Source organism: Podarcis erhardii (assembly GCF_964252035.2).
Source record: "Podarcis erhardii genome assembly, chromosome: 12".
NCBI lineage: Eukaryota > Metazoa > Chordata > Lepidosauria > Squamata > Lacertidae > Podarcis > Podarcis erhardii.
In genome coordinates, this window is record NC_138513.1 from 14,931,724 (window position 1) to 14,947,590 (window position 15,867).

At 41.7% G+C, this 15,867-nt stretch overlaps 2 protein-coding genes across 4 annotated transcripts in view; one reads left to right on the top strand and one right to left on the bottom strand.

Moving 5' to 3' along the window:
• CREM (cAMP responsive element modulator) overlaps positions 1–12,991 on the bottom strand; it is a 32,922-nt gene extending 19,931 nt beyond the window's left edge. For 2 of the 3 annotated variants that reach the window (XM_081834506.1, XM_081834504.1), the window contains exons 1-2: positions 8,340–8,494; positions 3,585–3,708 (exon numbers count right to left, since the gene is read on the bottom strand). In XM_081834506.1, the coding sequence (XP_081690632.1) occupies positions 3,585–3,708; positions 8,340–8,467 (252 nt within the window). In that variant the 5' untranslated portion in view covers positions 8,468–8,494. Of the gene's footprint in view, positions 1–3,584; positions 3,709–8,339; positions 8,495–12,682 lie in introns of those variants that run through there. The other variant, XM_081834507.1, reaches the window with a different exon arrangement.
• Positions 12,992–13,211: 220 nt separating this feature from the next.
• CUL2 (cullin 2) overlaps positions 13,212–15,867 on the top strand; it is a 54,825-nt gene continuing 52,169 nt past the window's right edge. The window contains exon 1 of the mRNA XM_081834288.1: positions 13,212–13,235. The gene's annotated coding sequence lies outside the window, so the exon portion shown is untranslated. The remainder of the gene's footprint in view (positions 13,236–15,867) is intronic.

Genomic DNA, 15,867 nt, shown 5'->3' on the forward strand with positions numbered 1-15,867 from the left:
ACAGTAAAAGTTATATCAGCTTATATCATTTTAGTTATTTCATAAAATTTATACATTGCTTAATTGTATAAAAAAACACTTTAGAGCAGTTTACACAGAGAATAAAACAATAAAATTACCAGGGAAACCTGTAAAAAACATTTAAAATATTTATTTAAAATATTAAATGAAATAAAATCAGCAATAAGCCAAAAACAGATTAAAACACACATCAATATTCTACATGTCAGGGTAGACCTGCCTAAACAATAATGTTTTTAGCAGGCACTGAAATGAGAACAGTGAAGGCACCTGCCTGATGTCAATATATTACAATGACAATTGGGTTTCCAATAGCAGATAAAATATAATTCATATTTCTGCTTCTTGCTTCAGAAATGTAACACATAAAGCTCTGGCACATGGTACTTCACCCCAGTGAAAACTGAAAGAGCCTTTTTTGGTTCAAATGACAATGCAGTCCCATATTGTATAACTTTGATGGAGACAGAGAGGTAATTGTTTTTGTAGTCCTTTTATAGCAAAAGACTGTCTATTTGTGCAAGTTAATGATAAAATCCATTTTTAATTTTTTCTCGTCTAAACACTACATTGCGTATTGAACACAAAGAAGCTCTGAGACCCATTTTACAAATGAAGAACACAAGAACTAGCAACTTGTCAAAAGGCGAGTCAGCAAGTCTATCATTTAATGTCAACTTGAAAGTGAATCTTCCCCATCTTAGTCCAACATTTCATTCATGGAAATACTGTACAGGGGCTATTAGTGCACCAAGCAGCTGCTTATACTGAAACTGCATAGGAAGAAAACTATGCCCAATGGTTTGCTCTATATGATACTGTAATGCTAAATTACAATATTTGAAAATGTTTGTGCCAAAAGTGCCCAGTGCCTTCATTTTGGGATGTAAGGTAAAGGTAAAGGGGACCCCTGACCATTAGGTCCAGTCGTGACTGACTCTGGGGTTGTGGCGCTCATCTCGCTTTATTGGCCGAGGGAGCCGGTGTACAGCTTCCAGGTCATGTGGCCAGCATTACTAAGCTGATTCTGGCAAACCAGAGCAGTGCACGGAAACGCCGTTTACCTTCCCGCCGGTACCTATTTATCTACTTGCACTTTGACGTGCTTTTGAACTGCTAGGTTGGCAGGAGCAGGGACGAGCAACGGGCGCTCACCCCGTCGCGGGGATCCAAACTGCCGACCTTCTGATCGGTAAGTCCTAGGCTCTATGGTTTAACCCACAGCGCCACCTGCGTCCCTCTTGGGATGTAAGACAAGCATATAAAGAACTGAGCATGAATCACAGGAAAAAGCCCTCTCTCTTGTAACTTACATGCACAATGAAGAAGAGAAGAAGAAGAGTTTGGATTTGATATCCCGCCTTTCACTCCCTTTAAGGAGTCTCAAAGCGGCTAACATTCTCCTTTCCCTTCCTCCCCCACAACAAACACTCTGTGAGGTGAGTGGGGCTGAGAGACTTCAAGGAAGTGTGACTGGCCCAAGGTCACCCAGCAGCTGCATGTGGAGGAGTGGAGACACGAACCCGGTTCCCCAGATTACAAGACTACCACTCTCAACCACTACACCACACTGGCTCTCCAGTGAGAAGTACTAAAGGCACTTTTCAATTTCTTAAAATGGCTGGATAATATTTGAAAGTTTACAAGGAATCTCCCAAGCATCCTGTGCTCCTTTTATTTTTTTGGATTTACAAAATTATTTCTCTAATGGTAAACTGACAGTACAATGAACAAGTTTAAATTATGTGAAAGATGCATTTGTTTCCTCCTCTGCTTTAGTTGCAATATTTTAAAACTGCACCCTTTCCTATTCTGACATTCACAAATGTTTGCTTGATTACTCATGTGGAGGTGGCAGCAGTTCTAGCAATCCTGACGTCAATAAGGAGAGGAACCAGCTATGGCACTTGCATTTGAATACGTGCAAAGACTCTATATTACTGGAAGCAGACAGTCTGCAGAACAATTTAGCAGACTGGGAAACAAAGTTTTATAGCGCTGCACAGAGTAATTCCAGAAATGGTCAGAAACACACATACACAGTCAGCTCTTTCAGGGGCAATTTATTTCAGATAAATAGGTATTCTGCAGCTTCTGCTGCATATGCGCAGTATTCCAGGCTTGTTAATGCTTAACTTCCAAAACTACACTTAATCCATTGTACAATATAGGCATTTAAATCCAGGTTAAAGCCAGCCTCTATGGTGTTTATTTAAAACTGGGGAAAGTCTCAAAGGTTTCATTCTAAGCTTTAAAGAAATAAAATAGTATCATAATTGTTGGTCTGGGGCTTAAGTTAGCTGAACTTAGGTTTGATAGATTTCAGTGGAACCTAAATGCAATTAACCAAAATTATCCAACCCTTACCATTATATAGCACTTTTTAATTGTTCAGAGTATGCAGTGTATATATTGCAGCAATTCTTCCAACAACCCTGTAAAATAGGTTAGGATTATTATCCCCATAAGGCAGATTTGAGGTTGAACTCAAAACTGGCTGGTTTGGACTACCTAGTATAGTCCATGGCTGAGATAACATTTCAAAATAGGGCCTTCCTGGCTTACAACTCATGCAATACTAGCACCCAAAATCAGAGACAAATAATGCAAGTGACTTAAAGTGGAGTTTGTGCTGTGAGAGTGAATACAGTGGTGCCTCGCAAGACGAAATTAATTCGTTCCGCGAGTTGCTTCGTCTTGCGGAGCGCGGATTCCCCGGGTATTAACAGTTTTACGAAAAAGGAAGCAAACTCGCAAGACGTTTTCGTCTTGCGAAGCAAGCCCATAGGGAAATTCGTCTTGCGAAGCACCTCGAAAAACGGAAAACCCTTTCATCTAGCGGGTTTTTTCGTCTTGCGAGGCATTCGTCTTGCGGGGCACCACTGTACTTTTTCATAAAAAGCCCTGGACAAAAGAGAAAAAAGAAAAAAGCAGAAACATGATGAAAACAACATAGAGGCAGAATACAGGCAAGGAGAGTCTGTCTCATCTCCTTGGATATCAATCCATGTCTGTCTTCTCAGTCCATGCCCCCAAAGAAAACACCTGAGGACGAAAAGGTGCAACTTCACTGCATACAAAGGACAGTGGCCATGTTCCCAACAAGGCAGCCCCTCATGGCACAGATATTCCTAACACTGGCTTGGAATGGATGAAATAGCCACCTACTGCTAACCTTAGCCAGAGATGGAGTCCGTGTACTTGAGGGGTTCTGGACAAAACTGGATATGTAAGTAGAGATTTCACCATCATTTTACACATAGTTCATGCTTTGCTTATGATCAGAATCCCAAGAAAGGTCTAAACCTATTTTTTACATTTTGCTCAGATATTTATCTCTGTACCCCATGCTATCCCAATCTATCCTTACAGGAACTTTGCAGTGCAGACTAGGCTGAATGGCACAAGACCTTCCACTGAGCTAAGTGGGCTTTTGAACTGAGAGGTCCAACGTTTTATCGGCTTCCCCAAAGCCCAAAGTATGCAGGCAAGTCTTGCATTCTTCTACCTGCCTGCAGTAGCTAACTATATAGGTGTTGGTGTCAGGTTACATGTCAGATTACCTGTGCTATAGTAGATATCTGATTTTGGCCAGATGGAGACTGTATAGTAGCAGCATCACTTTCTGCAACAGAGTCTGCTGCATTGCCATCTTGCTGTGATTCACCTGTTTCCATGGTCATTTGTCTAAAAATGAGAGAAAAATGCACAAGATAGTACATGAAACAATTCATGCCTCTATCACCATTCACTTCATCTCTTCATTTTTGCCTTCTTTTTAATATGTGGTTAAATAAAGCATGACATCATAATATGATACCACAAGAGAGGTCCAGTGTATTTATCACCAGCTGAAAACCCAAATGAAGGAAACCACCTTTTGATATATGAATGTCCTCCCCATTATTTAAGAAAGGGAACCTGTGGAGCCTGTGCCCCTTAAAATGTTGTTAGACTCCAACTCTCAGATTCAGCCAGAATTTCCAACAATCAGGGATAATGGGAGTTGCAGTCCAGTAATATCTGGAGGGCCATAGGTTCACCATCCCCACTTTAAGACTGGAGGACAAGGCCTTCCTCCATATGCCATTGTTTCAGAAATAAACAACTTCTAGTGATCAGAGTAGGGAATTTCCAGAGGTGGCACTAGAATTGTGAAATGCTGTCCCCAGGGAGATTTGGTGGGCTGCATACAGTGCCATGTATTTCTTGTTTTTTTTGTGTGTGGGTTGGTTGGGTAAGCTGAGTTTGCTTCTCGGTTGTTGCTTTTGAATTATTATTTCTTTGGACAATGTTATTTATTTAAAGCTTTTTAGCACCCAAGTAGCATACAAATATAGTTACCGTATATTTTTAAAGAAGTTGGTGGGACTGTACAGTTGCCCCCAAATATTGGAAGGGTATGTGGATTGCATTAAGAGTATTGCTGCCTATAAGATTCTGTGGTCTCCTTTCAGACTATTACTGAATTGTTTACATCCTACAGAAGAATGGAACTTAGAACTTAGGTTGCAAACTAATTTACTTCAGCTAGAATACTATTGGGCAAATACTAGACTCCGGAGCAATTGACACCAATACAGTGGTACCTCTGGTTACAAATTTAATTCGTTCCAGAGGTCCATTCTTAACCTGAAACCGTTCTTAACCTGAGTTACCACTTTAGCTAATGGGGCCTCCCGCTGCCACAGCATGATTTATGTTCTCATCCTGAGGTAAAGTTCTTAACACAAGGTACTACTTTCGGGTTAGCGGAGTCTGTAACCCAAAGTGTTTGTAACCCGAGGTACCACTGTAGCAGAGAAAAGTGATGGATTACTGAATATTGTCAGCTTAAAACTATAAAAGACCCCAGGACAGCAGAATCAGCCCAAGCAGGATGCTACAATAATGTAAGGGCCATGCTTTATTTACTTGAATTGTGTGAGCGTGCCAGGAATCATAGAATCATAGAGGTTTTGGCTTTCTTATAAACTGGGTCCATTTGGATTATCATAGTATAAAAAGCCATTTCTGTGTGCTCTGGCTTCCGTCACGGTGTTCTGTTGTGCCAGAAGTGGTTTAGTCTTGCTGGCCACATGGCCTGGAAAGCTGTCTGCGGACAAACGCGGGCTCCCTCGGCCTGAAGTGAGATGAGCGCTGCACCCCATAGTCACCTTTGACTGGACTTAACCATCCAAGGGTCCTTTACCTTACCTTTTTGCCTAGTATAAATAGATTGGAATTAGATTTAGGCTGCAATCCTAACCCCATTTACCAGGAAATAAGCAACCCCCCCATTTCAACAGGGTTTACACTTGAGTATACAAGTTTTAGTAGTATATCTCTTGGGCTTCATTGCTGTCCCAATAGCAGGCCTGTTAACTGGTTTTCTGAACCATCACCCAAACCCTGAGACTTTGGTTGTAAAAAGAGACTGCTAAGAAAATAAAAATAGATTGGACCAGTTTAGCTTGGCATACTTGTTCAAAGGAATGGGCTTTGCATAGCTAGTTAGCCAAGTAGCCATAGGAGCACACTGGTAGAGAACTTTATTCTCCACCCAGGGGCTGGAGGTGGTGTCCTCAAGAGGTTTGTTTGCAGTTAAAGAGAACAAAAGGGAACAATAGCCTTGAAACTGGATTTGAAAGAGGCACAGAGGCTTGATTTACGGTACTCTCTGGGAGAAAGCAAATCTATGTACTTCCAAAAAATCTGAAGAGGAACAGGATCTATTGGAGTGTTAATGCAGTGAATTTTCCGTCACAGGTTTGTGCAGAGTGTGTGTATAAATAAGACTTACATCACATTAGCATCACAAGTCTCCAATTACCTTCATTCTAAGAAAAGAAAACCCAAGGTTTTTGCTGGAAGCCCTGAAACTTTTCACTACTTAAGAGACTGGAGTGCATGTAACATATTACGTTTTGGTCTCTATCTTATATCTTGGGTTATGTAAAATAGCAGCTGTTACAATATATATGATCTTACTTTTAAAATAGCATGATTTTCATCTTTTGTATTTAAGAAAACAAGTTAGAGGAGATAAAATTAATAATAAAAAGATGAGTCCTTGCACTGTTAAGGACAAGAAGCTCACAATAACCCCAAGTTTGTTCAGATACCAAAAGAGATGTCCAGACAGGTGAAAAGATCACATCCATTTAAGGTTACAGGAAGTGTCTTTGACAAACATATGCTCAGTACGTTTCAAGACGCCAGGACCAGCATGACGGCATAAGCAACCAAACTGGTACCTTTGGGTGAGAAAATGTTTTTGGAAATGCCAACAAGGAAATGAAAGGGCCCCCCATGATTCCTTGGAACATCATACCAGATGCTGGGACACAAGTTGTAGCTGAATGTGCCACGTTGGTCTGAAACAATTTTCCGGTACACACACACACAGAGGTTTTTCTTGCAGAAACTTCTGTTAAATTCATTGGTTTTAAAATAGTCTAAAGCCAATAGCTTTATGTATCACTTAGGAGAAAGGAAAGCATTCTGTTAAACAGCTGGCACTGGGGTGAAACTACTCTAGTGTAATAACTCAGTTGGAAGTCATTCAGCCTTTGTTTCTCCTAAATCAAGGTTTTGTCTGAAGACTAGTAAATTCTGCATGTCAATCTTTTGAGAGAGAAAAATATTTTGAAGGAACTGTAGTCGTTTTCAACCTGTAACATTGGCTTGTAGAATTAGCTTGGGATACATGAAGCTAATTATTATGGGTGGTATCAGGTATTAGTCACTCAAAGCAGACTCGTTGAAATCAAGAGTTATTAATGTCATTAATTTCAGTGGACATCGTGACTTATTTATTTAAAAGCATTTATATACTTTATATTTTTAAAATCTCTTAAGCAGTGCATGATAACCATATATGGATACCACATGTCTGCAAAAAGTCTCAGTGTAATGCACCATATAATTCTCCTTATCCCAAAGGAAACTAGGTTATCACAGTGACCCCAAAACATGTGTCTATCTGTGTGAATGTGAATTATGTAGAGATGCAGCTGCCACCGTGATGGTGGCAGTCTTGGCTATCTGGCACCTGCAGCTATATGATATAAAGGGTTATAGAATCAAAGAACTGTAGACTTTGAAGGGACCCTAAGGGTCATCTAATCCAATCCCCTGCAATGCAGGAATTGCAGCTAAAAAATCCCTGACAGCCATCCAACCTGTTTGAAAACCTCCAATGAAGGCGCCTACCACCTTCCAAGGTTCCGCTGTCAAACAGCTCTTGCCATCAGAAAGTTCTTCCTAATGTTTAGTCAGAATCTCCTTTCTCATAATTAGCATCCTTTGGTTTGAGTCCTACTCTCTGGAACAGCAGAAAACAAGATTGCGTGTAACAACCCTTGAGATATTTGAAGATTATTATTTCACTTCTGTCTTCTTTTTGCCAGGTTAACATACCCAACTCCCTCAGCAATTACTCATAAGGCTTGGTTTCCAGACCCTTGATCATCTTGGTTGCCCTCTTCTGCACATGTTCCAGCTTGTGAATATCCTGTGTGGTGCCCAGAAATGGATGCAGTACTCCAGGTAGGGTCTGACCAGGTAGAATAGAGTAGTACTATTACTTTCCTTGTTTTGGACCCTAAACTAATGTTGATGCAGTCAAGAATTGCATGAGCCTTTTTGCTGCTACGTCTCACTTATGTTAAGCTTGTGGACTCATTAAGACACCCCAGATGCTTTTCACATGTACTGCTGTCAAGGTGTCCCCCATCCTGAATTTGTGCAGCTGGTTCTTCCTCCCTAAGTGTAGAACCTTCTATTTGTCCATACCAAAAATCATTTGATTATTTTCCAATCTGCCCGGTTCTCCAATCTGTAAAACTCATCTTGAATCCTTGTTCTATCTTCTGTGATATTAGCTACCACTCCCAGTTTGGTGTCATCTGTAAATTTGATAAGCATCCTCTCTATTACTTTAGCCGTCATTTATAAATATGTTGTGCAACACTGGGCCCTGGATAAATCCCTGTGGCATATTACATTTCATTAACTGGCTCCTACAAAAAAATCATGCCTAGCAAGTAAATGAGTATTTTTTTAAAAAAAGTTTGACATAAAAATTTCAACTTTGTTGCTAGTCAAATTGAGAGCATTAGATTGAATACATAAAGTAAAGCCTTCTTTCTAAATTTTAAGATCTTTATGTGCTTGGTTGTTCCTCAGGTTATCTGATCCATTAATATATGAAACACATTCTACATATTTGCAGTGCGGAAACATATTTTAACAAACCCAGCCAGATGGGCAGGGTATAAATAAATTATTATTATTATTATTATTATTATTATTATTATTAATTATACAATGGCTACCTTATGTTAATTCTTGCATGCTGTTTTTTGCCACATTTGCTCATTATGATTGAATTTTTTTTAAGGACTTCTTCCTTCTCCAGACCACTCTCCCTCTTAGTGAACCTTGCAGTGAAGTTATGTTCCATTTATGATGTCATAACTAACTACCATAGCAACCAACACTCACAATGTTACAATACACAAGGTTCATTAGAATATTGAACAGAAGCGCAGAAGAGAAAAAAAGCTTTCTTTCAATCACACGCAAGAGATTTTATAAGTATTATGGAACACACTCACCCAGTGAAGAATTGGGAGGGGGGAGCACCTTAGCTAAAATTCTGAATTAAAGATTTGACAAGAGTTTTGAAGACCTAATTGCGATGCAAGGAAGGCTGTGTGATCCAAGGTACCTATGCCACAATGTTCAACTCAATTTCATACTCCACAACTGTGGTTTTCAAACTTTTGTCAGCAAGTATTTTCCATACATCAGGTAAATAATACACATTCACTTGCCAGAGAATTTCTGTCCATGGCCAAAGATTCTGGGATAGGTTTGTTGTAGGGCACATGCCCCATTGATTTGACATGTTTAGGAGGCTTGTTACCCCATGTAAAGTGAGAGTGCACCTCCAACACTCCCCAGCACAAATATAGAAGGGTTTTAACACAAAGAAGAGCCTCAAACTTTGGAAACAAACCTTTATTTGGGGAGGGACACCCGCCTGGATGCAAGAAAATACATCCTACAACAAATCGACATAGTTTTGCACTTTATAGAATATATTATCAGGAAACACGGAATCTTATTTCACATGCTAGAAACAAGAGTGGATCCAAATGTTTAATAATGAAAGTTGCTGAATAATTGAATAAGAATATGCAGCATTATGCTGATAATGTCTTAAAAGTACACTTTCAAAATTTTACTTTATTCCAAGTTATAGGTTTGTTTTTTGTTTGTTTTTGCAAAGCCTTGTTTATACTGTTACCATTAATTATTTGCAGTTAGCAGTTTATGGATATAGTTTATAAATCTTGAAGCTGGGTATTTTTTCATGTTCATGTGCATCACTTCAACTCGTGATGACATAAAAATCATATATGCTTCTTCTCTGTACGTGATGGAACTGCATCCTGGTCCAGGAAATGTCGAAGTATGAAGAAAATGCTAAACATAGCTTCATATACTGCACAGCCTGAAATTTTCCTCACTACAGTGACCTTGACTGAAAAAAGCATGAATCTCACATTTAGCTGAAAACAAGTCCTTTTCAGGTAACTATAGTTAATACAGCATCATTTTTAGGTGACTATTTACAGAAGAACATACTAAACAGCAGTTGTTTCATTTAACATTCCAAGTTCAAAAAAGCCATACCCATAATCCAGGTACAATGGGAGGTATAAGGTACACTAAACAGCTATGTTTCTTGTTACAATACATACATAAACATGTTCTAGAGGAAAATCCAAACCTCATTATATGACATGGTACAGTGCAATGATTCTTGACTTATGTGTTCCCAAACACCTTTTGCTTACTGTTACATGGAACCAAGGACTATTACATAGCTATATCACCTCTGTCCCAGCAATAACATAAAGGGATGATCAACCTGATCACTACTGGAATTAAATGCCCATTAAGAAACTCACTAATATGTCATGTAAAACTAACCTTTCTCCTGTACCTTCCTTCCTCTGCTTCCCTTTTGTTTATACTTTTAGATTTTAAAATTAGTGCAGGGCTTGAGCTATTATTTTGATGTACTAGTTCGTTTAAACACTAGAAATAACGGCAAAAAAACCCTATTCCTTGAAAGTTGTGAAACTTTCAATTCTGCTTCCTGTTTTTGTGTATAAGATTACTTTCACTGGACCAGATACTGTCTCACTTGCTCTGTTATTCTGTATAACCAACAACTAAACACTGTTATGCCTAAAGAGTATAGTTTTTGGGGGGAGGGCAAGATGAAGAGAGAAGCACTTCCTTTACTAGTTATTTTACTCCATTTAAGCAGTATTTAAAAGACACCGCCCTGCAACAAATAAATTAGATGTTTTTATCAACATAATTGAAAGTCAAAGTTATTGAAGACAGCCAGGGTCTACATGAAGGCTTTCCATATACAGACTGAAGGGAGATTATGTATGCCTTGGTTGTTTGTAATATTACCCCTCATACAGTCCCTTTTTTCTAATTGAAGCCTAGTGTTTTCTATTTCAAGATAAAAACTGGTGGCTCCTTTGACAACTTCCTTCAGCCTTGCTGGAGAATATGGTGCCTTTGTTTCTTACATTTTCTCTACAATCTGTGGCAGGGTATGCATGGAAGACAGATGAAACAGTCAAACAAAGCAATCCAAGGCATGTTTACTCAAAAGGAAGCACCACTGTGTTCAATGAAGAGCCAGTTATTTCATACTAACAGCCAAGCAGCTTCACAAGACTTGACCTATGAAACATTTATAAGGGAGGTCTGCATTGGGTTACATCACACCAATCAGCTAAAAATACACTTTGTTTTGTAAACTATCCTCTTTCCTTCCGTACACAGAACGTATACTCTCTTTCTTTTGCTATCAGCAAATATTGCATTTCCCGGGCTCATCCTGTTAAAATTTAAACTGTAATATGCTTTACAATCTGTGTACTCATGCTTACCAAAAGAGTCTGACAGATCATTGCTAGGATTCCTTTCTTGCCTTCAAACTGAGGCTATGATAACATAACTTGACCAAGGCCAGATCAGACAGTGAGACCATAACATCGTATCTTCTGAATGATGTGTTTGCTTATTAGAGGCCAACTGCAGCCACTGGATCACAATGGAACTCTCCTTGCTTTATTTTCAAATTTTCCTTTCTCATTCTTAATTTATGTGATAAGCCCAAACCTATCACTAAGGGGAGGCCTCCCCATAACTCTGCTTTCTTATCTCCATGTGAGTTCTGACTCCACATGCCTAATGTGTTGCTTCCTCTTTCATATCTAGCCTAAGTCAGGGCTTAACTTAACCCCTTTCTTTCTATTAAACTGCTCACCCTACCCTCAGCAGCAGCATAGTTACCAGAGGAAATCTCTTGAAAAAGACGGAAACACCAGAGGAGAAAAAGCACAAACTCAGGATTAAGGCTGCAATCCTAAAACACGTTTTACTAGGGAACAAGTTTGTTTTAACTCAGGAGGGCTTACTCCTGCATAAACATGTTGAAGACTATGCCTTTAGGAAGGAAATACAGAAAGCTGCCTTCTGAGTCAGGCCCATTGGTCCATCTAGCTCAGTATTGTCTGCACTGACTGGCAGAGGGTTCAAATGGGATTTCTCTCCCACCCCTGCCTGGAGACGCTGCGAAGCAGATGCTCTGCCCCTGAGCTGTGGCCATTCCCCTACGGATAAAGGTAAAGGGACCCCTGACCATTAGGTCGAGTCGTGACCGACTCTGGGGTTGCGGTGCTCATCTCGCTTTATTGGCCGAGGGAGCCGGTGTACAGCTTCCGGGTCATGTGGCCAGCATGACTAAGCCGCTTCTGGCAAACCAGAGCAGCGCACGGAAACGTTGTTTACCTTCCCGCCGGAACGGTACCTATTTATCTACTTGCACTTTGATATGCTTTTGAACTGCTAGGTTGGCAGGAGCAGGGACCGAGCAACGGGAGCTCACCCCGTCGCGGGGATTCGAACCGCCAACCTTCTGATCAGCAAGTCCTAGGCTCTGTGGTTTAACCCCCAGCGCCACACACGTCCCCTACGGATACTTACTGGCAAATATGCACTATAGAGGGACATAGTGGGACTTCCCCTCAAGTAACCCTGAACAGGATTGCGCTGTATTTTTAGTATTACTGTGTTCAGTACTTTTATTCTAAAAATATATATATTTAGGGGTACTCTCATTTTCCTACTAATACTGAAACACGGCTCCTCAATGAGGCCAAACTTAGATTCACCAAATGTCATGGGGTCTGCGTCCCTCCAGGGGAAAAAATACTGTGTTTTCTGAAACCTGCCACGGTGCGTGGGACAGTGGCCACTCTGCACATGCGCAGAGGGGGGCAACACGGCCGGTCTCTGGCTGTCACAACGAAGCCGCGTTGATTTCGGCCTTCGTGTGTGAGGGAGAAAGCAGCCAGGCTTTGACTCAGCCTCCCTCGAGCGCCGCCGATGCTGCCCCCCCCCCCCGCCCCGCTTCTCCCGATCTTCGCCGTCCCGCCTAGCCCCTTCCGAGCTGCCTGTCAGAGCTCGCCCCGCCGCCCCAACCGCCTTCCCCTCCTCAAAACCCGGGCCGCCCCCTGCGAAGGGCCCGGCCGCCTTGCGCGCTCCCGCCTTGTCCCCGCCCCCTCTTGCGACTCACCCGAGTACGTGGCGCCCCCGTCACAGGGGAAAGTAGGTCGGGGAGGAGGGATTGGGCCGCGCGAGGCCGCGCGTCGCCCCCACGTCAGCGCTGATGCCGCTGCGCCGTCACCGCGGGTGGGGAGGGGGGGTTGCTCAGGAAATGGCGACCATCGCCGCGCCTTTCGCCTCGCTCACCTGAGCCGGCGGCGAAAGGAAGGGGGGGGAGAGAGAGAGAAAGAGGGAGAGTGGGGGAAGCGGAGGGCGGGGCCACGGCCAGCGAGGGCCAGCCTCGCCCCCCCTCCCCACCGGCCAACGCCCATTGGCTACTTAGGCGGCCTAACGGCTGGAACTCGCGCCAACCGCCGAGCCGACGTTTCGGCTCGCTGATTGGCTAATCGGGAACGGCGGGGGGGGGCGCGGAAATTGAGCCAATGGTGATTGCGGTGTTTTTCGTGGGTGTAATACTCCCCCGCCCCCGCTCGCAAGATGCAAAATGAATGTGGCCCCGAGGCGACCTGTCCGAAGTTTGGCCGCGCTCGCTGACTGACTAGGGATTTCAGCTCCATTAAGCAGTAGGGATTTACTTCCGAGTAAAGTTTTACAAAGCGATACGCGGCGTGATGATGATGATAATACTGTAATAATAATAAATATTTATACCCCGCCCATCTGGCTGTGTTTCCCCAGCCACTCTGGGCGGCTTCCAGCCAAATATTAAAATATAATAATTCAGCAACTATTAAAAGCTTCCCTAAACAGGAATGTCAAGGGCTGAGAGAGATACTGCTGCGAGTTTGCAGATTTAACATATAGAATAAGAACCAGAATGTACGTTCAAAAAAGACTGGGAAATGTTTACTGAAGATATGGGTGAAGATTGTGTTCATTTAAAAACGCTGGTAGCATTAAGATAAATTCAACAGTGTAAATAAGTTTTGATGGATATAACAATGGATTACTGAACGGTCTAGTTAATGTAAAATATGCAGGGATGTATAGTTTGCAAATGAACCATGAAAAGAGAAGGAAAGTCATTGATTTTATTTTATTTTTGCCATTCATCTTTATTGGTTTCTTTAGACATACATTTGTCCTATCACACTGTAACAAATTGATTTTTCTGTAAATTAAACATATATTTCTAAAACATAGTACAAGGGGGAAACAACAACAGAATACATATTTATTTGATTCATTTGTAATCCATTTGCATTTGAGAAAGTAATTGATTTAAGGTTGTTTAAAAGAATATTTTGAAATGTAAATTGGAAAAATTAATAAAGGCTAACCCTGCAACAGCAGGTCTCTTATAAAGAAATCTGCTGCTGCAGGGTTAACCTCGTGGGCACATTTCTTGAGTAAAAACAGGTAGGATCTAACCGTTAGGCTGGGCTCCAGTATGACGGCCTTCGAAATTCATATTACATTGACGGGAAATGTGCCAATGGCAGTGAGCGTGCAGTGAGGGCTTTTAAAAAAAAGTTACAAAGCAAAGGTGGTGAAGCTCTAGCCGTGCATATGTTTTTGGACTACTATTCCCTATTAGAACTTCTGATCATTGCCTATGCTGGACATCCAACAGCAGCATCTGGAGAGCTACAGGTTTAGATCATAGAAGTGTAGAGTTGGAAAGGGACCACAAGGGTCATTTACTCCGGCCCTCTATAACTGAACAATCCCAGGACTCCTTAATGAGAGAGGGAGAGACTTATAGATAAAGCTGCAAGGACAAAAGACCCTTCTGTATCAGCTATTAGACCAGCATCCTGCGGCCAGCTGTGTTTTGGAAGTCCACCTGGGCACAAGAGCACTCTTTTCTCTTGGAAGTTTCCAGTGACTGGTATTCAGAAGCAATAACGGCCTCCAGCTGGATGCAGAGCATAGGTTTCTTGGCTAGCAGCCACTGATACTAGTTGTTACCTGTTTCTTTGTTAAGCCGGGTAAGAAAGGGAGAGCCCGCTTACTTCATAGCTGGACTTGCTCAAAACAAGGTTTTACAACCTAATTCCTATGCTTATAATTTTGCTGCCAAGGATGAGACTTTGAAACTGTTCAACCCACATAGTGGGGTGCCTGGAATGATAAATTGCAATTAATATGGCATTTCCAAGGCAGTTAGCTTGGTTGGTTGGAGTGTGGTGCTGATAATGCCACAGTCATGGGTTCAAGCCACCAAGAATGGGTTCATATTCCTGCATATTCTTAGAAGATCTTCAGGGTCCCTTCCAACCTGATGATTAAAACCCATCCCCCAAAACACTGTTCACATGTATTTCTGATAGTCTCCCCAAGATCACTGAACTGTAGGAGTACCATACATAATTGAGAGTACGCCATGAGACCAGGAATGCACATTATCAATTTATATTTTAATGTGCAGTTTTATTTTCCTATTGCATCAGTTCTTCAATAAGACAAGCTATGTAAACTTTACTGAGATTGAGTTACTGCTTTATATTAAGTCAGAACATTGGTCTGTCTAGCCCAGTACTGTTAGCAGTGACTGGCAGTGGCTCTCCAGAGTTTCAGGCAGGGGCCTTTCCTAGTCCTAAAGGTAAAGGGATCCCTGACAATTAAGTCCAGTTGCGAACGACTCTGGGGTTGCGGCGCTCATCTCGCTTTACAGGCTGAGGGAGCCGGCATTTGTCCGCTTCTGCAGAGCTTTTCCGGGTAATGCGGCCAGCATGACTAAGCTGCTTCTGGCAAAACCAGAGCAGTGCACAGAAACGCAGTTTACCTTCTTGCCAGAGCGGTATCTATTTATCTACTTTCACTGCGTGCTTTCAAACTTCCAGGTTGGCAGGAGCTGGGACCGAACAACGGGAGCTCACCCCGTCGCGGGGATTCAAGACGCTGATCTTTCAATTGGCAAGCCCAAGCGGCACAGTGGTTTAACCCACAGTGCCATCCATCCCTTTCCTAGTCCTACCTGGATACAAACATAGAACCTTCTGCATGCAATGCATATTATGAATTATTTATTAATTCCCCCACCTTTTTCCCTGACGGGGTTCAAGGGGACTTACATGTAAAAATGAGAACTGCTAAAAACATAGAAAAAATGATTTATAACAATTAAAATTTTTAGAAGTAAAACTATACACATACATAAAATCTGTTAATATAGATACATATGGATACATATATGAAACCATACAAATAATTACAATAAGAGCACAGCACCAGCCCTTTCAATAAAAGCTA